Genomic DNA, 23,949 nt, shown 5'->3' on the forward strand with positions numbered 1-23,949 from the left:
TAAATGTAATGGGTGTAGTCTCTCTTTATAAAAAGTTTAGGCTTAATTTGAGTTAATATTGTCTGCCACATACTGAATTTGTAGCTTGCAAATGCTAGTTCTGAGTTCTTCCTCAGCCGTAGAGTGTACGTTAAGGATACAGCTAAGGCTACCATACTTGATTTTTCAGCATCTTGTTGCTAGGACTTTTTGTAGCTCTGCAGACAAGGGGTTGAAGCAAACAAAGCAAGGAGTTTTGTGGGCTTTAGTTCTCATTTTCTGACTAACAAAGAGAAATTAGAGTCCCACGAAGCTGCAAGACCTGGTACACACACTGCGTTAGGCTAGGTAATGTCTAACACAGGAACTACCCCGCTATCAGTTGACAAAAATGCTTAAACTCTAAAGCACTTAAGAAAAGTCGTAAGCAGACCAAGGCCCCCACCTACAAAGATAATAATTTAGAAAACACAGAAAACAAAAATAAAATAAATGATCAACAGCTGAATAAATAACCTTAATCCGCTAAAGTCAGCAGCAGCTCCTCCCCCTGCAAATGGATTTTGCAGTGGTGATTTGAATTGGAGCCGAGAGACAGCTGGCCGTGTTCTGCTGCCAGAAACCATATTGTTAACATGGTTGATTTCCATTCTGTCTTCCTACTACCCACGGAGAACAGTCCTTCTAGCCTTTCTCCTCCTTCATCCTGGAGTTTTTTTCTTTAGTCAGTTTTCAGTGACATGATCCTCAGTATTTTTCCTTCTGCCTTCCCAGTGAACCATGTGTAGCTGATTCTTGTAGCTTTCTCCTGTGTCCCTATGGTTCCTGCTCATTCCAAATAGGCTCTGATGTCTCTTAGTCCTTGCATCTGCCCCTAGAATTCAGTCTTCATTTACAGCTCTAAGTCTGATATGCATTTGGGGGGCTTCAGCCCTTCCTTTGTTAGCTTTTTGAGCTTCAAGTCATCAGCTCAGCCAAAAACCACAGAGAGGGGAGTGTGTATTGTATGTATACATGTGAATGTGTGTGTGATCATGTATATGTGCACACATGATTGTTTACATCTGTATCTAGGTATTTTATGGGAAATTTATAGCCATATATGTTTCTCTTTAAAAAATCATATTTAACAGTGAATACAGTACCTTCTGTTGGGCCAACCAATATAATGTAGATCCAATATGTGAGCTATTTTCTGGGCTGCCAGAGTCTAAAATGAATTTATTTTAGGAAAGAATCAATCAGTATAGGAAGAATCCCCTCTATACCTGCATTTAAAAAATTTCTTCTTGTCTCAGTAGGAAAGACTTTGTCAGACCTCATCTTGGCCAGCAGGGAGCAGCAGAGGACTGTGAGAAACTTAATCCAGCCGGGGTAGGGAGGGTCAAACTATACCATCCCCATCACCCATTCATAGAACATGAGAAAAGACATCATATGTACCACACATGTCACTCTAGCAAGAACTTATCTTTACTCTCAGAACTTAATAGGAAATAATGAAAATGACACATCCCCCTGTGGCCCAATAGTTTTAACTATTTCAAAAAGACTCAAAGGATAGAGACTTGTTTGGGTAATTGCCCAGGTATATGAAAAGTAAATGTTTACAACATTAAGACACTGACCTGTTTACTGTGTATCACTCGTGTATCAGTAGAAGAGATTCATGCCAAGTGACAAATATTCTACATATAAACTCTGTAGAATGTTTTATATAAACCAGGTTATGAGGGGAAACTACATGAAACATGTTTGCAAATAAGTGATACATTTGCAAAAATATAAAGTAATACTTTTTACCTATTTGGATGTTATGTATTATTCTAAGAATATATTGACTTGCATGATAATTCATATTTCCCACTGGTATGGGGAAAACCAGCCAAGAGGTAGAAATGCTTGCAGAAAATCTGTTAATATAACTCAGAATAAGAGTTTAAGATCACTGGATTAAGTTGCAGAGAATTAGATTTCAGGACAGCATGGGGAAACATTTTCTACCTGACATGCCCACTAACTAGTGTGGGCCCTTGCAGCTGGAGGTGTGAAGACAGACTGGGTGAGGACCCAGTGGGGCTATTGTCTGGGTCACTTAAGCATCATATGAGGAATTGGAAGAGGTGGCTTGTAAGACCCAATCTAACTCCTAAAATATTTGATATCTATGAATTGAGAGTAAGAAAATAAATATAGAAGATAATTAAATTTTTTATTGTACATAGTATTGAATTAATATGAAAATGCAGAGAATGTATATATTCTCTGAAATAAAATTAGTATTTTTCAAAAGTTTAAGCATGGACAATATATATGGTATTTAAAAGTAGGTAAAATGTACATCCAAATGCTTTCAATGTCTATACTCAAGGTAGTAAATAAAATGTTGTAAAGCCACATTTTCTTGATTCTGAGTCAGTTCCTTGATTTAGAAATACAGTTTTGCACATTTGCCAGTATTTCCAAAATCAGGCAAATTCTGTGGAGATTCTTCAGTGAATAGACCACTTCATCTATAATAATTACCTGGCTACATTTAGCCAGTAAGTTATCTAGAAAGAGAAAGGACACCAATAAAGACAATAAAATATAATTTTTAAAATGATGACATGCAAAATAATTGTAACTTACCAATGCATTTTGGGAAATACATCAATTAGGCAAAGTGCCAATTCTCTTTAGTGTGATTGCTACATTTTTGTAGAATTTAAGTCTAAATGTAAATCCTTATATGTCATTTGAATATTGTGTCTCCACCTGAGAGAGAGAAGAGGGAGGGAGAAAGGACAGTTCCATGCAGAGAAAGGAAAATAATCACCAGAGCAAGTTCCTTGTTACAGTTTGATCCAGACTCTAATACTTGATTTGGGGTAAATGGCAGCCCTCAGTAAAGGATCCTTTGACCTGTGTGATAGTTTTGGTTGGTCTAATGAAAGGTGTGGTGGTTTTTTGGGTTTTTTGCCTCATCTTGCCCCATTTTGTGATCAGTGTAACAATAATCATCAGTGCTGGTTTGCCGTTTTTATTGTCTCTGTTTCTTACCCAACACATCTCCCTGAAGGAGGAAATGCCTTGGCTTTCAAAGGCAGTACAAAGAATAATAGTACCAAAAATATCCATCTTTCTTTTCTCCTGGGAAACTTCTTATCCAAAAGAAAAAGCAGAAATAAAAACAACTAGCATGGTGCCAGTGTCGCAGGGTGAGAGGAACACAGTCCACACACAGAACTTCAAGAACTACCTTTTAAAAGCCAAGCACACAATAGTGTTCTTATATTTTAAAAAGCACCTCAGTAGTTTTAAAAAGCTTATTTTTTTAGTCTTTTAAAAATCATTCTGTAACTGGCATTTATTAAAGTCAGAGTAGCATCATGCTAGTTATTTTATTTTGCCCCAATAACAGGTAGTATGATACTGTGACCTAAATAAGGAATGTGGGGTATAGTTCTGGTTTTTCCCCACTTTCAGACTCAAGAAAATTCACTAGGTTTTCTGTACTTCATTTTCTTGATCTATGCACAAAATGTCCTCCTCTCTGGAGTATTAAGAAAACTACCTATACACAGTAAGTGTCAATTTGTTTTTGCTCCTGGGAGAAAGACATTATATGGTGTTTTATTGACATCTTTCTGTGTAATCAATACTGTAACATCTTTGCATCCCTGTATACATTTCTGCTAATGCATACCATTTCATAATTTAATATCTCAAATTGTATGTCAACCTACATTTTTATCAGTACTAAATTGATTTTACAGCCACATAAGAAGATAACAGTTTGTATTTAAATTATGATTCTCTAAGTGCTTTCCTTTTCTTAAACATTTCTTTCAGACACATTGGCTTTTGTGCTTTTTATTAAAGCAAGTAAAGTACTATTAGCAGCAGTACAGTCAACTCTTGATTGTCAGTCATGATTCTGGCTGATAATACAATTCTTTACATTATTGACTTAGCACTTACATACCATTCACTATGTGCCAGCCACTATTTTAAGAGCTTCGCAAATATTAACAAATTTAATACTCACCTCAGCCTCTGAGATACTGTTATTATCCCCATTCCACAGATGAGGAAACTGAGATATAAAAAGGTCAAATGACTTGTCCAAGGTCACACAGCTCAGAGGTGGCCTTGCTAGATTCATTGACCAGCAGCCTGACCCTTGGCTCCTCTTCTTAACCCCTGTGCTGTGCTGCTGTCTCTGTCTGTGTGGGAAGCTTTGGAAATCTCAGCCTCCCTTATCACTCTCACCATCCTAACAACTCAGCCAAGTGGCTAGATTGATTGACTCCAGTCTAGGTGCTTCCCGGCTCCAGTGTTTACTGTGTGACTTAAGTTGTTTAGCCTTTCTGTGCCTCCATTTCCTTATCTGCAAGAGGGTTTGATAATGTGCATACTCATGGGCTGTTGAGGGATTAAATAAAGTAAATATGTCAAGTTCATAGAATTATGGCTGGTACATAGCAAGCAGTCAGTAAATGTTTGCTGCCATGACTTCCCTTCTGGAGTTAAAAAAGAGATATAATTGAATGGAAGCATTATTAACAGCCAACACCCCCCCCCAAAAAAAAAAGTAAGCCTTCCATAAATAATCAAAAGTTGACTGTGACTACCATCCCGCCAGCCTGTCTGTCTGCAGCCACCGGCAGTGACTTTGTGTTATGATCCACGCAGGCTATGGCCACTCGGACGCAGATGTCCTTCACCAGTCGTTACTGGAAGCCAACATTGCTACTGAGGTGTGCCTTACGGTTCTGGACACGCTTTCTCTGTTTACACTGGCATTTAAGGTTTGTATTGAACAACTGTTGGTGCTTAGAGCTTTACCTTTTCAATTCATTCTGCTTATTCAGCTGAACCGACAAGAGCTTCTTGTGTTGTCTTTTTACTTCAGCAACCATTTTTGCCCCTGTAAGGAACCGTTACCGTATTTCCCCATGTATAAGGCCCACCCTTTTTGAAAAATCTGGGGTCTAAAAACTGGGTGCATCTTACACCGTCATTGTAGATTTTTTTACTTGCATTTCTCACTTTTTTACTCAGATGAGGAGTTATATGAATTTTATGATGAATAAACCTTGAATTCAATAACTTTGTGTAATTTTTTTCCCCCAAATTTCAGGCCCCAGAATTATAGTGTGTCTGATACATGGGGAAATACAGTACTCCTTTTAAGTCCCTTGATGAAATTGCTCCACAGTTAATGACTTGAATTCCCTGAAATACAATAAAGTGTAACTGGTCAGGATGTGCCACAGGTGTGCAAGTGGTGGGAGCAGTCTGGAGGAGGTTAACTCTTGGCGCGAAGAAAGCATTTAGCCGGAAGACAGGCTTTGCTGTGCCACCAGGGATGATGAACACGAGAACGTAATCACGCATTTCTGCCTCTACTCACATTAAGCATGTCTAAATGTGGAAGGCCTTGAAATTAAGTATTTTTCCATAGAGAAGCATTAGGTACAAACCTGTTTTCCTTGTTAAATTTTTAAATTTTTATTACTAAATTAAATGGTAGAATCATTCAGGGATAGAAAAGAAAAGCCTGTTTTGGTCTTAGGTTTAGGTTTTAGGAAATAATATTCAAGCAGGCAGAGATGGTCTCTTTAGGCAATCTCTTGTTTTTATGAACCTGGTGCTTCCCATTCTTGCTAAATGATTACTTCTGTTTCTAGCATGGAAAACAGACACTGAATGAATATTAATATGCTATGAATATTGACACTGTTTACTTGCAAGGGTATTTGGAAAACATAACCTAAGTCACTCTGCTTTGCTTATCTCCACTGCTCATAAAGCACATTTCTTTGTTAGAGTAAAAATATTTACCCCGGTATCATGTCACTTTATTGTAATATACCTTTATTCTTCTCAGTAGCCATGTGGTACTCAGGTCCCCTGAACTGTCATTGCTAGGAACCCTGCTGAGAGACATGGAAACACAGATCCTAGTAGGATAAGTGTGGGGGCAGCAGTGTCCTATTGCAGGGAGCCTTCGTCCTGGTGCCATTCAGAGTGTGGTTCCCAGGTGCTGGGAACCTGTTAGAAACACAGATTCTCTGGCCCCAACTGAATCAAACCCTGGGGAAGAGACCTGAGCACTGCTGCTCTACTGGAACCGTGTTTGGAATCACTTTTAAACTAAATCATATTTTTAGTTTAAAATGCTGATGAAAATAGATAGTGATGTTCTTAATGTGAATATTTGCCATGTGCTCCTGAGCCATGAGTCCTTGAGTTCAGAACAGTAGCTGCAACACTTTCCTCCACACTCTGCCCGGGGCTCAGCGTATAAGTGAGCAGGAAACCCGGAGCTGCAAGACCTGGCCTGGCGGACGGGGGCGAGGGCACACGCAGCACAGTGGGTCTGGCAGCGCCGTGAGAAGAGTGTCCGTTTCCTTGCTAAGCAGCCTCTAGTTCTTATTTGGCCTCCTTTAAATTACTTCCTTCATATTAAGGAAGAGTATTGGTCAGAGTTCCCAGATCTCCGGTGTCTGTCTGGCCGCCAGATGTTTTTTCTTGAGAGAGAAACAACATTTGATAAACATTTATTAGCTGAATATTTTGGGGAAGGTTATTTCATATTCCCAGACCTAAGATTTCTCATTTGTGTTAGAATAGAAAAATAGTATCTGCTTCACAGGGCTGTTGTAAGTTTAAAGTGAGATGACCCTTGAAAGGGCCTGGCACTTTGCTGATACAGACCAGCTCTGATATACATGAGAGACAGCCGTGTATACAGAAATCTATGGGCTTAAATCCCAGCTCCACCATTAGCCAGATTTTAAACCCTGGGCAGGTCAATTTGACATTGCTAAGCCCTGATTTCCTTACCTACAACGTGGCAATTATGCCGGCTATGTAATGGACTGATTCTCTGTCAAAGTCTATATGCCTGTATGCAAAAATGTGTGGTGTATCAAGCTCAGCACCCCACCGCATTAAAAAGCGGGAAGGTGGGCAGATGTTATGGCATCAGTGGCTGTCGTGCCAAGCTGTAGGCTTAGCTGGCCTACGTTCACAGGTGCATGACACTCACTGACACTGCAGGCACGGGGATCTGCCTTTGCAAATACCTCAGCTGATATCAATTAGAGCATATCATAAAAATTAAATTATTATGTTGCATTAGCTTACATAACTGGAGGAAAATCATCTTCCATAGATAGAGCCCCATCAATTCTGAGTTTCTTAATTGACCACATCTAATAAGTTGCTAGAGGCAATCGAAGAAATCACAATCTTAATGAGAGAAAATATTTGAAAAGATTTAAGCCCTGAATTCTGGCTGTTGTTATAGTAGCTTCCTGCTCTTTTATTGAGTGACTTCTGAGCCTCAGGCATTAATCTTCACAACAGCTGGCCTAGTAGATCTTATCCCATGTTGCAGATGAGACTGAGGCTGAAACAGGTTAGAAAATGTGTCCAAGAACAAGTGGCCTGTTTAAGTCCTTGTTCTCCATTAAGGAGAAGGGCTGGGTGTCAAGGTAGTTATGGGATCACTCATAGGAAAAACAATTAACCAAGTGCTTACCAGATGCTGGTACCATGGTTGGCATTTTCACATATGTTATCTTATTTAATACATAAAAAAGTGTGTTTGTCTTTTTTTTGGCAACTTTTTTTTTTTTTTTTTTTTTTTACAGAGACAGAGAGAGAGGGATAGATAGGGACAGACAGACAGGAATGGAGAGAGATGAGAAGCATCAATCATTAGTTTTCCGTTGTGGCACCTTGTTCATTGATTGCTTTCTCATATGTGCCTTGACCGTGGGGGCACAGCAGACCGAGTAACCCCTTGCTCCAGCCAGCGACCTTGGGTCCAAGCTGGTGAGCTTTTGCTCAAACCAGATGAGCCCGTGCTCAAGCTGGTGACCTTGGAGTCTCAGACCTGGGTCCTCCGCATCCCAGTCCGACGCTCTATCCACTGCGCCACTGCCTGGTCAGGCTGTTTGTCTTTTTTTTTTAATTGGTATTTTCCTTTTTCTAAGTTTAATTTTAGATAAATGGGGTGGAGGAGAAGCAGGAAGCATCAACTCCTAGTCATTGCTTCAAAACAATGTGTTTGTAAACCAAGGTAGTTATATGCAGAAAAATACATTTCTTCCTTGGCTGTTTTACAATGCCTATTAACACCACCCCAAATCAGTGCTGGCCTTTAGATAGCTGATAATATTTTCAATACGGCTGCAAATGTATTTTTAGCAATTCCATGCAGTGCCTTTTCTTGATGTGAGCTGTGGCGGAACCAGGACGTGTTGACAGAGAGCCAGGAACAGCCAGAGTGACGAGCACTCAGATGATCGGGTCTCACCAGGGAGTGTGTGATCTGGATTACACAACCAGGAGCCTGGTCTGCAAAGACACGGGAGATTTAGGTCGTTTTAGCAATGAGTGAGCATCTGCAACTGAACCAGCTCTTCTTTAAACTAGACTTTTACTGGTATTTATAAATCAATGTATGAGTAGCACTAAATACCAGATGCCTAGGAAACACATTTGTGTTGTACAGATATCTCACTTTGGCACCCAAAGTTTAAGTTTTTCTTCTGTTCCTGGATCTTTAAAAATTACTGATAGAGTGTTTTTCTCTGAAAGGCCCATTTCTCTAGGAGGTCATCGTGTTCAACCGTCAAACCTGAATCCACATTGGATAGTTCCTGAGAATTAGCGGTTACCTATTTTCCATCTTACCGGTTGAAAAGTCAGCCTTTCATATTATTCTAATGTCTTAATTTCCTGAAATGAAATTCTTCCATCCTCAGTAAAAGTCTCTAAGGATAAAACGTTGGAAATAATATACACTCTCTGGTTACCTGTACTTATTTCTAAGTAGGGTGATTTTTGTTTTCCTTTTATTTTTCTTGTGGGCCTTAGTGAATGTTTAAAACTTACGTTTAGTGTCTGTTGGCTCTCTCTTTAATAAGACACAGGCACAGGGAGAGAGGAAAATGGATTAGAACATTAAGGAAGGCAGCTGGTCAGCTGGGGTGTATCTGGGATGAAAGGCCCTTTACCTCTTTAAGTGAGGACTTGTTTAGATCTTACTGTCAATGAGCTTTAACTCCATTCTTGCAAACAAGTTTTGAGATCAGAACCTAAAAAGACTAAATCCTGAAAATGGGGAGCAAACCTTGACCAGGGAGAGCGAAAGAAAATAAAATTCAACTCCTGGGGAGGAACTTAGCTCTGTGCCAGTTCAGACTGCAGGACCAGGGATCCTGGCCATTTCTGTGAACTGTCTCTTAAGGATCTCTCAGCAAAGCGTGCTGAGAAAATAAAAGCTCATGTCCAGATTTGCCCAAGCCTTAATCTACCCATAATTAGGAAGGACTTGGTTCCTGGGAAAGTGGTGTTCAGAGACAACAAACCGTGTAAACAGTTCCCCAAACACGGAAACAGCCTTTTATCTTTATTTATTTGTTTTTGGGGGTGTGTGTGGGAGGGGGGTTGCTGAACAACTGCTCATAGTTAAGAATTATATAATCAGTTAATTAAATCGCAATTTCTGCTCATTAAATTGCTTCTCTTTCACATGATGGAATTCAATACTGTACCTCAGTGTTTCACAATATAAAGATCACTGTGAATTTCAGGTGTCCTACCAGCTGTGAATACATCTGTGAATCACTGAAAAAACAAAACTTATTTCTTGTGTAAAACTTTTTTCCAACAATAAGATGCAGTATTTCTTACTACTACTACTCCAGCCATAATTTGCTATGTAACAATTATTTGGAAATAAGTTATTTTTGTCCATTTGGCTAAATTGTTTAAACTGGTTTGAGATCCTGGGCTCTCGACACTTTTTTATTATAGTCCTTTCTGCCTGCTTGTGCAAAGGGCAGGTGTGTGCTCCCTCCCGTACGCCTCTGGTCAGACAGGTTTGTCTGTGTCTGAAGCAGATCTTCAGTGTCACACACATTTACACACGATGGCTGTGTGCGGGCCTCTCCCTGGGCAACACCCGTCTACTGTGTGTGAGCAGCAGTCAGTGGCAGTTTTAGCCAGCGAGACTTGCAGTGTTTAATTAGTGTGAGTTTGCTGCTGGGGGAAATCTTGAAGAATGATTTCTTTCATAATTGTGACCCTTTTATTTTATCAAATAAAATCCATCGCATGTTTAATCCTGCTAGCTTCCCCTTACTGAGCTAGTACATGTTACATGTTTCCTATACTTGACCTCCAGTCTTCACAGTTGCTATGCAAGGTCAGTTTTAGGGTCATCTGATTCACAGTTCAGAATAGTGAGATTCGGTTTACATGTCAAATCCATGCACATGATGAATGGTGCCTGAGCAAAGCCTGTACCTACCCAGCTGATTATTCATAGCTCGCAGAATGCCACAGAAGCTTGGTGGGGGGGTCACTTTCAGAAGACCTCGCATTAGTATGTTTTCCAGCCCGTTCAAGCCAACAGCTATAATGGTACTTCTTGTTGGAATTAAGATGTCACAAACAGTACCTTTGTATTAGATGCTGATGTACAGTGAAAAGAAAGTAAATAGAAGCCAAATCAGTACTGAGGAACAGTGGTCCTTTAAACCAGTGGTTTTCAACAGCTGGTCTGCCAGAAATTTCATGCCAGCCCACGAAAGAGTTAACCACCCTGATACTGTATGCAGATTATAGAGACCGGTGCTGGTCCACGAACCAGTTGAAAACCACTGCTTTAAACCATCTTAGAGTTTGCTGGGAAGTTCTACAATTAGCCCCTCTTTTTGTAGAAATAAGTAAACTCTCCAAGCTTACTAACAGGCTTATTTATAATACTAGAGAATTTGTGCTTTCCTAGAAGATTCATGGCAGAGTTTGTTTAAATTACAAATTGTCTTACTTATTACTACCTGGAAAATTTAACCTTTGAGCCTCAAAATTGTATGAAACCTATCAGAGGTGTCTGGTATGTCTCACTAATCAAGCCGTTCATGTGTGTTTTCAGAACCAGCTCCTGGCTGACCATGGACATAATCCTCTCATGAAGAAGGTCTTTGACGTCTACCTGTGTTTCCTTCAAAAACATCAGTCTGAAACGGCTTTAAAAAGTGTCTTCACTGCCTTAAGGTCGTTAATTTATAAGGTAGGTTGTTTGATCAGGGATGGTCGTGACAGCCCTCCATTTTCCATTTCGCACCTGAAGTTGAAGGGCTCACTGACCTTTACTTGGTCATTCGCTTTCTCGTGTGCCACAGTTTCCCTCGACGTTCTACGAAGGCAGAGCTGACATGTGCGCCGCTCTGTGCTATGAGATTCTGAAGTTCTGCAACTCCAAACTGAGCTCCATCAGAACCGAGGCCTCCCAGCTGCTCTACTTCCTGATGAGGAACAACTTTGACTACACTGGAAAGAAGTCCTTCGTCCGGACACATTTGCAAGTGAGTCTAGTGTAGCTTTCCGATAGAAGTGTATTCTTTGAAAATTCTGTTTTAGCAGGAAAACTTTGAGTGTCACATTCATCGATTTCCCTCTGCATCAGTACTGCAAGAGCTGGCCTCGCGGTGGGAGAGTCAGAGGTCACATTGGTGGGGATCGTTTCATCCTCCACTTTGTAAGCTTTAGGCCCAGGTTCTGTTCCTACAGTTAAATTAACATTTACACATTGAATCAATATGGGACTGACTGAAATTCTCTTGAATCAAGATTAGAATCTGTGTGAGGATGCCTCATAGTAAACATCTGAGGTAAGACACAGAAAGTCCAAAGTGGTTCTTTTTTATCTTCCATCTATAGACACACACCTGTCTATCTATCCAGAGTTAAAATGCCTAAGTTCTCTGTCTGGGAACCATGTAAGATACTAAAAAGTCATAGGTGTTTTTGTAGACTCTTTTTCTGAAACATTTATAGTTGTGCCCTCTTCATCCCTATATTTATTCCTTTTTCTAAATGAGTATTTATTGTTTGTAAACTACAAGCTAAGATCCACAGATCTGACCATGAACAAAGCAGAACCCTGTCCTGGCCCTCGTGGCGTAAATGTCCAGCTGGAGAATAGACAGGCCCTGAAGCTCTTGTGCTGTGCCCAGGGCAGTCATAGAGGAACCTTAGTGCACCAAGGGAGAATAGACAGGCCCTGAAGCTCTTGTGCTGTGCCCAGGTAGTAATAGAGGAACCTTAGTGCGCCAAGGCACGTCCTCTGCCAAGGGGCCAGGCGGGCTCCCAGGGGCTGTGAAGGATAAGCAGAACTTAGCAACCCCTGGGAAAAGGCCCATCCAGGTGACTGGAGAAGATCCTTACAGCAGAGTTGAGAATATGGGTGAGAACAAGTTGAGGAGGCATCATGGGCTATTTGGAGGAATTGCCGGGACTCCAGTGCCGAGAATGGATTGGGGGAGTGGAGACCTTATCTAAGGAGACCTTGGGGAAACTGTGGTCAAATCTAGGCCAGAGAGGATGGTGTTCTGGACCAGTCATGGTGAGGTTAGAAGGAAGAGGAAGGAGGTTGAGTTGGCAGTGCTTTGTGATTGGTTGTGCTTGGGTGTGGTGAAGGGAAAGGAGGAAATAAGAACGACATCCAGCCTGACCAGGTGGTGGTGCAGTGGATAGAGCGTCAGACTGGGATGCAGAGGACCCAGGTTCATGACCCCAAAAAGCTCACCAGCTTCAACTCAAGGTCGCTGGCTTGAGCAAGGGGTTACTCAGCCTGCTGAAGGCCCGCGGTCAAGGCACATATGAGAAAGCAATCAATGAACAACTAAGGTGTTGCAACGCTCAACGAAAAACTAATGATTGATGCTTCTCATCTCTCCGTTCCTGTCTGTCTGTTCCTGTCTATCCCTCTCTCTGACTCTCTGTCTCTGTAAATAAATAAAACATTAAAAAAAAAAAAAAAAAAGAACAACATCCATACATTTTAGCCTGAGTACCTGGAGAAAGGAAATGCTGTTTGTTGGCCCCAAAAGGGAAAGATTCCCCCATTGCGTAGTTCATATGTATACATTTTAACAAAAAAATGCAAAGGACAGTGCATTTATTGAAAGTTCAAACTAAAAACCAAGGGAGTAAATTATAAGCTCTCTTTTTAGTAGAGAAAGTGATAGGTAAGAAATTGTCCAAGTGATACAGGCTTATCTGATTCTCCTTCCTCTACACTCACCTGATTACCATTTTTCTTTGAGAATAAAATAGTTAATGACAGCATAATCACCTTTTGGAATAATTTCCTTTTTTTTTTTTTCCATTTATGGGAGGGAGAGAAAGAATGAAGCATCACCTCATTGTTCCACTTAATTGTTCCGTTTAGTTGTGTACTCATTGAGTGCTTCTCATATGTGCCCTGACCAGGGATTGAACCCATGACCTGGATGCACTGGGTTGATGCTTGATTGACAGAGTCACCTGGCCAGGGCCTAGAATAATCCTTGAAAGGGGAGAAAAATAGACACCGTTTCCTATACTGGTATGACCCCTGCTCAGAACTTGCCCTTTGCCCTGTCTCCATGGACCTCCTAACGAAGGCGGGTGCTGAGCCTGACGAGTCATCTGGAGATGAGTTGATTTGCTCATATTTGTGTGTCCCTAAGGTCATTATTTCCGTCAGCCAGCTGATAGCAGATGTTGTGGGGATCGGGGGAACCAGATTCCAGCAATCCTTGTCAATCATCAACAACTGTGCCAACAGTGACAGGCTCATCAAGGTGGGTGGATTTTCTTTTCTGTCCCCAAGGCTGCGTCATGTCTGCTCTGTCTCTGGACGGGCAGAACACAGCCGAAAGCACGTGTCCTCTTCCACCCTCGTTTCAGCACACCACCTTCTCCTCCGATGTGAAGGACTTGACCAAAAGGATCCGCACAGTTCTGATGGCCACGGCCCAGATGAAGGAACACGAGAATGACCCGGAGATGCTGGTGGACTTGCAGTACAGTCTGGCCAAGTCCTACGCCAGCACCCCCGAGCTCCGGAAGACGTGGCTGGACAGCATGGCGAGGATCCACGTCAAGAACGGGGACCTCTCTGAGGTAGCGCTGCAAGCCTCTGCCCTGTTCACTGAGGAAGCCAATTTTGGGAAAGACTTTCCCAGTAATTAAAAGAAGCCAATTAAAAATATGTGACACTTTAGCCTGACCTGTGGTGGCGCAGTGGGTAAAGCGTCAACCTGGAAACGCTGAGGTTGCTGGTTCAAAGCCCTGGACTTGCCTGGTCAAGGCACATATGGGAGTTGATGCTTCCTGCTCCTCCCCCTTCTCTCTGTCTCTCTATCCTCTCTAAAAATAAATAAATTAAAAAAAATTAAAAAAAAAAAATATGTGACACTTTAAACAGTGTTAGACTCAGAGTTACCATACTTCATAGTCATGTAAGCATTTTAATAATTTAGCAAATTGTAAGGGGATATTTATGTCACAGAAGCTGTTTGAAAGCTCTTAGAAAACATTCAGATGCCTGCTAATTCAAGTGCACTCAGTTCTGCATCAAAAATCCTCTCTAATTCTAAAATTCCTCTATTTGTGATAAAAATAAAATGTCCTATTATTAAAGTAGTGACAGGGCGTAGCTTTTCCTTATGAGACTCCATTTCCACCCGCGGACACAGGAGAGTCAGAGCCCCTCATGCACAGTGTGCTGCCTTGTTCAGTAGGCAGACTGTGGGGCGGAGCTGCCGTGTGGCCTCAGAGACACACTGAGTCCCAGACCCAACATTACTAACTCTGGGACACGGAGCCCGTGGGTAACCTCTCTGTGCATTGATGATGTCATCTGTAAAATGGTGGAAATAAGGAAAACAGTAGGCTGTAAGGCAAGTTCTGTGTTCCCACGAAAACTCTATTAGGTTTGTGCTCAGGGCAGTTAGGCATGATCAACAGTGTTACCGAAGAAGCATGGTTTTACTTCTAAACTATAAGTGCTTAAATTAGTGAAATTATGTTCTACAGCTGGAAAAATTATGTAACTTACTTTTGCATATTGATTATTCATGGAGTCCTCTGTCTGTTCGCCCACAACCATACATTAGCTGTAATAAAAAATGAACTCCATATTACTAGTAGGTGTAATATTTTCTCATTCTGACAAGAACCAGGGGCTCAGGCATTAGCACTTAAAATAGGTTCATTTCCAACAGCTCTTTGATTTTTAAGACCCTGACAACTGTATTTTTTTTTCTTTTATTCTAAGGTGTTTATAATATTATCCTTTAAAATTGAATTATAATTCTGGTTTATAATTTTATGCTTGCAAAAAGTTTTTTTTCTTTACAAATTCATTTTTAAGTTTGGAGAAAAATCTATTAGCTCCTGAAATTCGAGTTGTTCTTTCAGAATCTAGGAAGGCACATGCCTTTCCTTCGAATGGTTATCTTTTCCCTTTATGAGAAAAGACACAGACATCTCGGAGAAGAAAAAAATACTTTTTTCTTTATTTCAAAATTTCAGATTATATGAATTGTTCCACTTTTTCAAAAGGTAAGATGTCAGCTATTGGAAACACTGGTTGGTACCTTGAATATACGTACATACAGTCATTGGCTTTCTACCTGTGAGCGTTTTGACATGCTTTATAAATGGTGACTCTGAGGCATGTGTCTTGTTACAGGCAGCAATGTGCTATGTCCATGTCACAGCCCTGGTGGCAGAATATCTCACACGGAAAGGTGAGGATTGGTTCCTGTGTTTTGTGAAATGAATATAAAACTGTACAAAGCAGCAAAGATAAGCAAGAGCCAATGAGAAAGATTTGGAGGTGGGGGATTTTGTGTGTGTGTGTGTACATGTGTTCTCTGTTCATTATTCTGTTCCCTGACGTAACATCTGCTTAACTTGATAGGCAGAGCAGAAGTGCCAATATCAAACAGAAAAGTGGAGGGCATGCTGTCATATAACCTCTTACTAATGGCTCCATCTCCCTAAAACTAGTGAATCAGCTTTGCATCTGAGTGTCCCTCACCAGCCGATCTGGAGCTGAAAAGATTTTCTTTTTCCCTTAAGATCGTTCCCACTGGAACTGTTTATGAATCAAAAGGCAGTTGTAATGGGAGATCATCAGACAGCATTTTCTGGAATGCAGCCCTGATGGCTTTATTGTGTGAGAAGGCGGCCTTGCTGGCCGCAAACCTTGCCTCCCAGTGGGAGGAGAGGGCTGGGAGTAAATAGCCTGTTTGTGCGTTTCATATCTGTTCCCAGATCAGCCAGCCATGAATTCTTTTCACAGCTTCCTTTTAGTTAAGCATTCATTGCTCATTTCCATTTCAAAATCAGTACAGCCTCAAACAGCAGCACTTATTTTTGGAACCTTGAGGTGCTTAGGAAAGCTGGGGGTGTGCACATGGGGACCAGAGCCAGCACCAGAGCTGGCTAATGAGGAGTACGTTTACAGAGTGAGAAATGACAGACAGTCACAGATGCCCAGGCCAGGGAGTTTCTACACTTCTGGTACAGCTGGCTGTTTGGAATGAAATTTAAGGGAGTCTAGGCTTGTCACACATAATAGCCTGAAAGAGAAAGAAAGGCAAGAAAGGCTCCATGTTCTTTTACTACCAGCACAATTTCCTCTTGAGACCTACTGTCAGGTAATACATTTCCTCATGTTTAGCAGCAGACATGGCCCTCCGGCGGGAGCCCACCCTCTCCCCCTACAGTCCCAGCACCCACCAGCGGACGCGCCAGGGAGGTGAGCCTGAGGGTCGGCCCGGTCCCTGGGGCCCCAGCCGCCCAGTCTACATGACTTCCGGAGGTGTGGGGATCTCTTTCAACTCTGCATGGATGGCCTTGGCTCTCCTTTCTCCCTTCTCCTCGCCTCTCTGGTTCAGTGGGCAATGACAGGAAAGCAGTTTGGCCACCATTGCAGTTGTTTCACTGGAGCTAAGTTGTATAGTTAAGTGTACTCGGTAGCCTAAAAGTGGGTGGTTGGCTTTTATAATTTTTCTTTTTGTACATGAATGTATTCTCAAGCTCCTACATTAATGCTTTTCATTTGTCTCCATAAAACAAAGGCAAGGCTAAAAACTAGAACAGTGGCAGAGACACTAGACAACCCGTGAGTGGCTGGGAGACCTTGACCAGTGTTGAGCAGGAGAATCTCTGACTTTAAGGCCTACTCCTCTAAGACTTGGTTTCAAAATTCGAAGGGAGGTCTCAGTTCAAGTTTTTACTTCTGTTTTGTTTCATTGTAAACAAGGATCACAAAATAGAGTAAAGGATATTTCAAGTCCTTCTTTATTTGATTATTTTTGCCCGGCTGACATTGTCCTATTGACATAAAACTCTTCCCAGAGACTCCAGGGTGAACAGAGGCCCCGCATGGGCCGTTATTGCTAGTACCGCATCCCAGGTGTTTATCCCAGCCCCAGCTTACACCGTCCTCCCTTAGAGAGCTGAGTGCCTCGCCCTGAAGCAGTCATGCTTTCTGTGCCCCTGCTCTCCAGCTGTGGGGAGGAAGGAGGCCTCTCCTCACCCTCCACAGCCCACGTGGAACCAGCCGGGACAGCCGCTCAGCTCATTGTCACGGCTGTTGAGTTACGTCTTGGTTTTGTAGACAGCTTCATGAAGGAGAAGGCCAGGTTCTGGTCTGAGTTCTGGGTTACCCCCCGGCCAGAGCGGGTGAGGTAAAAGCTTGAAGGAAGCAGAGTTATTTCTGAGTTCTATGTTTTTCTTTGATTGGCTTTGGTTTCTTTATTTTTCCTGGTATCTGAGCACATGCCATCAATCAAATTATTGTTTGTTGGTTATTATTTTATAATTAATTTGATTCAGTACCTATTTTAGTTCATTTACCGTGTAAAGAATGCCTACATTTTAATAAAGGTGGGTGAAAAATAAAAAGGGTTGAGAAAAAGGAACAAACTGAGGGAGGTGAAGGTTAACTATGAGAAAGCAAATGAAGAAAAGCACCCAGTGGCCCCCAGGTTCCTGTGGGAATGTGGGCCTGAGACATAAGTGGTTTCAAAAACAGTTATTTCATTCAGTACAAAACATACAGGGCAGGAAGAACCCCCTCAAGATTAATCCACTTACAAGCTAATTACTGTTTCCCATGCTGTCCTGGCTCTAGGCATGTTTAGACAAGGATGCACAGCCTTCAGGGTGATTACCCCAAACATCGATGAAGAGGCCTCCATGATGGAAGACGTCGGAATGCAGGATGTCCATTTCAACGAGGTGAGGGCTCCCGCCTGTGTGGGTGGTCAGGGACCCAAGCGCCCCAGCACCTGCTCTCTGCCCCGCCTGGGCCTCTCTGCAGCTGCTGTTCACACACTTGGTCTAACTCAGGGCTCCGGGCAACCGAAGCTGCTGTTCCCCCTTTCTCAGAATCGCTCCTGCACTCTGGAAGGACGGGGTGAGGAGCTAGTTAGTAGTGAAGTGAGCTGAGAGGTCTCACATTTGTGGTGAAAGGTCTAGCATTTTGGCTGTAAAGTTTCTCATTGTTTCCAGCAATTGATTTCTCCAGTTCATGGGTTTTATTGCTGTTTTCACCTGACTTTTAAATCCATGTCTCTGACACTAGACTTCTTGCCAGTGTCCCCCAACAATCAAAGCCACGAGAGGCCAGGCTGAGCTTGGGGGCGGGTCACCCCCATCAGGCTCCCGTTCCTGCCTCCCTTGTGGTCTGTAGCCCAGGTTCTGTGCACCGTTAGTAAATAAGACCCCCTGTCTTGCCCCCAGTAGAGACCGAAAAGTTTGTCATTAAGTCATTGCAGCAATTTCTGTGTCTCGCGAAAACAGGATCACCTTGCGGTCACTTACTTATAACTGGAGAGTTTTGAAATGAAGCTAGACATTGAATAAGTGCCAGTTTTCTGCTTGCTTTCCCTGAGTTTCCTCTTCCTTGGGCATGTGGGGAGGGGGGCTCACGTGCGCCACCCCCCCCTGCGGCAGGGCCGAAGGACACAGGGAAAAGCTTTCTAATCCTGGCCGTCCTTCAAGGAAAAATACAGTTGTCTGTTTCTTGTTCATAGAAAGAAGGGAGAAAGGATTAAATAACTTCGGCTTCTGTGATGCTTTTTCTTACAATGTGAAGTCCTACAATTCATGTTACAACTTTCAATCATGTTCTTGCCGATAGGGAGGGCCTGTGCACAGACGTCCTCCCAGGAAGTCTTTGAGGTTCTTCCTCTGCCAGCTGAGTACGAGGCTGGGTGTTCCTTGTTTATACCATCCAGAACAATCACAGACCAGATTGAATGCAAGGGCAGATAGGCAAGTCCAGGTTTCTCCTGTGATAAAGTCAAACATTAAAGAGAGTTGCAAAAACATTTATGCCGCTCTTTTCCCTAAATTGTTTTGAAAATGTTACTTTTGTTAACTTGCAATAGGTTTACTACCGTTGTTTTAATTAAGTTAATCTTTTAAAAATTCTTTCAGTTTTCATTCCTGATATTGTGAATATTAAGTGATAACACCCACATACATAGACATTCTTAGTAATTTTTAAGGAATTCTCAATTTTCATGACATATAAAAGGGACTTAAAGCCCAAAAGTTTAAGAACTACAATAAAACGTATAGTATGGCCCTGACTGGGTGGTTCGGTGAATAAAGCATCATCGTGCACTGAGGTCATGGGTTTGACCCCCAGTCAGGGCACGTATGAGAAGCAACCAGTGCACAACTAAGCGGAACAACTAAATAGAATAATGAGTTTATGCTTCTCTCTCTGTCTAGCTCTCCCTCTTTCTTTCTCTCTCCCTTCCCTCGCCCTTCCCCTTCCTCCCCCCTTTCTCTCTCTCTCTCAATGGAAAGTTTTTTTAAAATATCTAGTATTAAATGATGCTCTAAATTAAAAACAAGAGAATGAAGGATAATATGTTGAGTGTCTTTCATATTTAAATATTAAAATAATTTTAACCAAAATAGATTGTTTTTTTTAACATCCTGGGGGAGGAATGCAAGTTGAATAGCACCTGGCATTATCAGCCCAGCAAGCTCCACATCTTGAAATGCTTGGACAGATGGCAATTTTTTATGTTTTACTTTTAAATATGAAACCTTTCACCGAGGTGACAGGGCCCACGTGTCCTTGGCCTTGAACTCCACACATCGAGGCAAGTTTTAACTGGGTTTTCCCTTGAGAAGAGACTTGAATGGCTTCTCTCCTTGCAGAAGCTGTCCTTGTCCCCCCCCCCCCCCCATGCCAAGCCAGACCTCCTGGTGCAGTTTTTGTTTAGAACTCAGTGAGGAAAACAGTGATGTCAGGAATAATTAAAGACTTGAAAGTAAACAATCCGCAGGAACCTGACCCACAAGGATGATAAAATGATGCTTAAGTTTGCTCATCTGATCAAGGCTGGACTCAACACTCCAGCCTAGAGAATTAGCCCGTGAAATCAAGTACGGATTTTATCCGGAAAATTTGTGAATGGCACCCACTCTGAGCAAGAGCTACACTTGACAGGGATAACTTTATCAGTTCTTTTCAGAATATGGATTTTCCACCCTGTCCTTGAAGCATAAAGTTGGTAAACCTTTAACAGGGTCCGTAGTCCATGATGATCTGTCCTGATTACGGTGTGACAGACACTGCACGGTTCTGCAGTCCGGAGCAGGCCCTGCACATCAACACCGAGACAAACCGGGAATGGAAAGAATAGCGTGTTCTAAAAACCAGGGACAGAAATTGCCGGGTAGGCTTTTTCTTTAGCTCTCGGGATGATTTAAGAAAAAGAGAAAGTTGATCATTTCTGCCAGAGAAGTGAATAAGTGTACATATAACACATAGCTTAATAAAAATCCTTGTCCTTTTAATCTGCATTACTAGATTTCATGTCTTTATTGCTCTCCTAAGTGATTTTAGAGAAGCTACCTAAAAGCCCATACTTCTCCCTTCCCAGCACAGGTCTCAGTGGAGATTTATTGGCTGTAGTTCATCCTTCCCGACTGTGCTCTCAAGGACAGACTCCCTCCAGCTATTTTTGATTAGATAAGAAGGAATGTCCTGTTCTCTGTGTAATTATGTTTCACAAGTTGGGTCTTGTGCAGACTGAAGAATTCTGAGTCCCCTGCAGGCGCCCCCAAACTACAGCATGCGGCCCCCTGAGGCCATTTATCCGGCCCCCTTAGCACTTCCGGAAGGGGCACCTCTTTCATTGGTGGTCAGTGAGAGGAGCACTGTATGTGGCGGCCCTCCAACAGTCTGAGGGACAGTGAACTGGCCCCCTGTGTAAAAAGTTTGGGGACCCCTGCCCTATAGCTTTGAGATCAGATCCCTCCCTCATTACACCAGACAGTCAGGGTTCTGGAAGGAATGTGGTGGCACTCTCGGGAAACTGAGAAAAATCTGATAAAGGGACTATTTTGAAAAGTTTGGACGGGGTCTAGGGAAACTAACAAGGAATAGTGAAATTCCCTTGAAGTTAACAGCAGCTGGGTCCCACCCCTCAGCCTGTGGCTAAGGTTGGGGACAGAGACTGCTTTACTTAGAGGGAGGGCACAGTCCTGGGGCCTTGCAGGGAGGGAGCCTCGAGCAGCCGCACCCTCACTTTCCTCCTGACCGTCAGTCTCCTGCTGGGCCTTCCCTGACCCACTCAGCCAGGAGCTAGAGGGCAGGGAGCAGGCCAGCAATCCCAGTGCATCAGAGCCCCAAAGCACAGAGAGAGGGCAGGGAGCAGGCCAGCAATCCCAGTGCATCAGAGCCCCAAAGCACAGAGAGAGGGGGGACAGGGCTGACAGGGACCCTAGAGGGGGAGATGGAAAATGTAGTCCGTGCTCATTATCTGCCCACTTGCTAAAATTTCTTTGCAACCCCCCAAATCAGTACTCATCAAAGTGCTTTTGTGGTCATTGGAGACATTCACAGAGTGACAAAAAATTTGAGCTTACCTGTTCCCTAACAGAGTAACATTCTGCCTTCTTGGTTCAGCTCACATGCTGTAAACGGGTATTTTCCATGTTTTTCACATCTTAGTGCTTTTAGTTGATGATTTGCTGTTTCAAATTGTTACCAGACAGAAACTGGGCCCTGAGCAGGTCTGCTGGTGATGTGTGGGTTCTTGACTTCATGGAGGAAAGATTTCACGACACGAAGTCTAGGTGGTTTTGAGAGTACGATTGTTACAGCTGGGGACAGTGCAGTGAAGGAAGGGCTTGGGTTAGAAGAAGCAACAGGAGAGGAGAAGAGAGGGCCTCAGCGGGGCTGCTTCGGCTCTCTAGAAAGTCAGAGGAAAAAGGGGCCTTGGAGACAGGTTCAGGGGTCAGCCCAGATGAGCTGCCACTGCCCACTGCGCCCCTGGCTTCAAGTCTCCTGGGGACGCTAGAGTTGGGAGAGACCGGTGTGGGCATGCTCCAGAGAAAGCCTGCTGCTGGGTCCTTTGTCTTGAGGCTTTTCATTTTTCTCTAGACCAGGGGTTCCCAAACTTTTTACACAGGGGGCCAGTTCACTGTCCCTCAGACCGTTGGAGGGCCGGACTATAAAAAAAAACTATGAACAAATCCCTATGCACACTGCACATATCTTATTTTAAAGTAAAAAAACAAAACGGGAACAAATACAATATTTAAAATAAAGAACAAGTAAATTTAAATCAACAAACTGACCAGTATTTCAATGGGAACTATGCTCCTCTCACTGACCACCAATGAAAGAGGTGCCCCTTCCGGAAGTGCGGTGGGGCGGATAAATGGCCTCAGGGGGCCACATGCGGCCTGCTGGCCCGTAGTTTGGGGACCCCTGCTCTAGACAGTGGGAATCCTATAGGAGGTCTTAGGGGAGAGTCTTAACAGACTATTTATAAGCTTTCTAGGTATGTCCTTCAATATGTTGTTTCATCAAAATGTGTGTAAAGAGGAGTCAGTGTTATTTTCTGGTTAGTTTCATTTTTAAAGAACTGTCATCAAAGAGGGACTAGGACCAAGGCTTATCTGTTCCTGGACAGTCTGTAATATGTCAGCTGTTTGTTCCTAAGTGTCTTTGGTTAGTGAAGATAAAACCTTCTGATTCACTAGTTGGCTGTAAATAGCTCAGAATGTTTGACATTGTTCAGTTATTTTGTCTCAGTTTCCCTTATTCTACTTGTCAAGGAATTTCCCTAGCATCTTACCATCCAGCCTCAGAATAGCCCCCCGGTGTAGTGCTGTCTAGTATTTCTGAGCACTGGAAGGCTGTGATATACCTTGCAGAGAAAATACTTATGTTAGGTAAGCTTTGTTCAGGTGTGAATGCTTTTGGCCATGAGTTCAATGGTAATGAATCAACAATATGTGCTAAATTAGGTGTCTTTAAACAAAAACACATGTAAAACAATATTATGTACTGATCGGTTCTCAAAAATTTTGTAACCAGATGCTCTCAAGAACCTAACCTAGTATTTCCCCATGGAGGAGTGATTCAGTATTCACTAACTCATTGGTGGTGACTTTATAGAATATAACTACCACAAATCATGAGACTGAGAATCAACTGTACTAGTGCACTCAACTGTTGTTTTACAGAGTAGCAACTATTACCATTCCTGTAGTATACTTGTGAAGTTAACCTGGCAAGTCTCTGGCTTATATACTGCTCACAAAAATGAGGGGATATTGCAAAATGAATGTGAAGCAATAAAATATCCCCATTTTTGTGAGCACAATATTAGGCAGATTGTTTCTATTCAGAAACAACTGCAATTAGCAAACATAAAACGTTTACATCTGCAGAACATCTTGAGATAGATATAATAAAAGAACATATTGGATGGTTGTTCTATTTACACCTCATCCAAGCTTGATGATTGTCTGTAACCAATAAAGTTGTTTAACCATCCACTTTATCTTGACCAAAAGTGCTCTTAGAACCATAAATAAAATATTCTTACTATTATAATGATTCCCCAAAACAAAAGCAGTAGTGAGGAGTGAACTTGACCCATGGAATTTGTCTAATGCTCCACCCTTGGCTCATCTCAGGACATTTCCCCCCGCCTCATTTTGCAAATATTTGCTGAGCTTCTTTGACACTGTGTTAGGTGCCTGAGATACAGGGTGAGCAAGGTGTGCTATTTCTGTCCAAGCAAGCTATAATGCTTTGATGCTTTCTTTACATTCAGGAGAAACATGTAAGCC

General features: G+C 42.4%; 1 protein-coding gene across 30 annotated transcripts in view; it reads left to right on the top strand.

The window, feature by feature from the left end:
• The window catches only part of DOCK9 (dedicator of cytokinesis 9), a 345,301-nt gene that overhangs the window by 290,717 nt on the left and 30,635 nt on the right, over positions 1-23,949 (top strand). For 15 of the 30 annotated variants that reach the window (XM_066236469.1, XM_066236475.1, XM_066236497.1 and 12 more), the window contains 8 exons: positions 4,657-4,772; positions 10,922-11,059; positions 11,172-11,354; positions 13,503-13,616; positions 13,723-13,938; positions 15,512-15,569; positions 16,508-16,585; positions 17,966-18,072. In XM_066236469.1, coding sequence (XP_066092566.1) covers positions 4,657-4,772; positions 10,922-11,059; positions 11,172-11,354; positions 13,503-13,616; positions 13,723-13,938; positions 15,512-15,569; positions 16,508-16,585; positions 17,966-18,072 — 1,010 coding nt within the window. The remainder of the gene's footprint in view (positions 1-4,656; positions 4,773-10,921; positions 11,060-11,171; positions 11,355-13,502; positions 13,617-13,722; positions 13,939-15,511; positions 15,570-16,507; positions 16,586-17,965; positions 18,073-23,949) is intronic. The other 15 variants (XM_066236493.1, XM_066236484.1, XM_066236490.1 and 12 more) reach the window with 2 other exon arrangements.

Source organism: Saccopteryx bilineata, chromosome 6, assembly GCF_036850765.1.
Source record: "Saccopteryx bilineata isolate mSacBil1 chromosome 6, mSacBil1_pri_phased_curated, whole genome shotgun sequence".
Taxonomy (NCBI): domain Eukaryota; kingdom Metazoa; phylum Chordata; class Mammalia; order Chiroptera; family Emballonuridae; genus Saccopteryx; species Saccopteryx bilineata.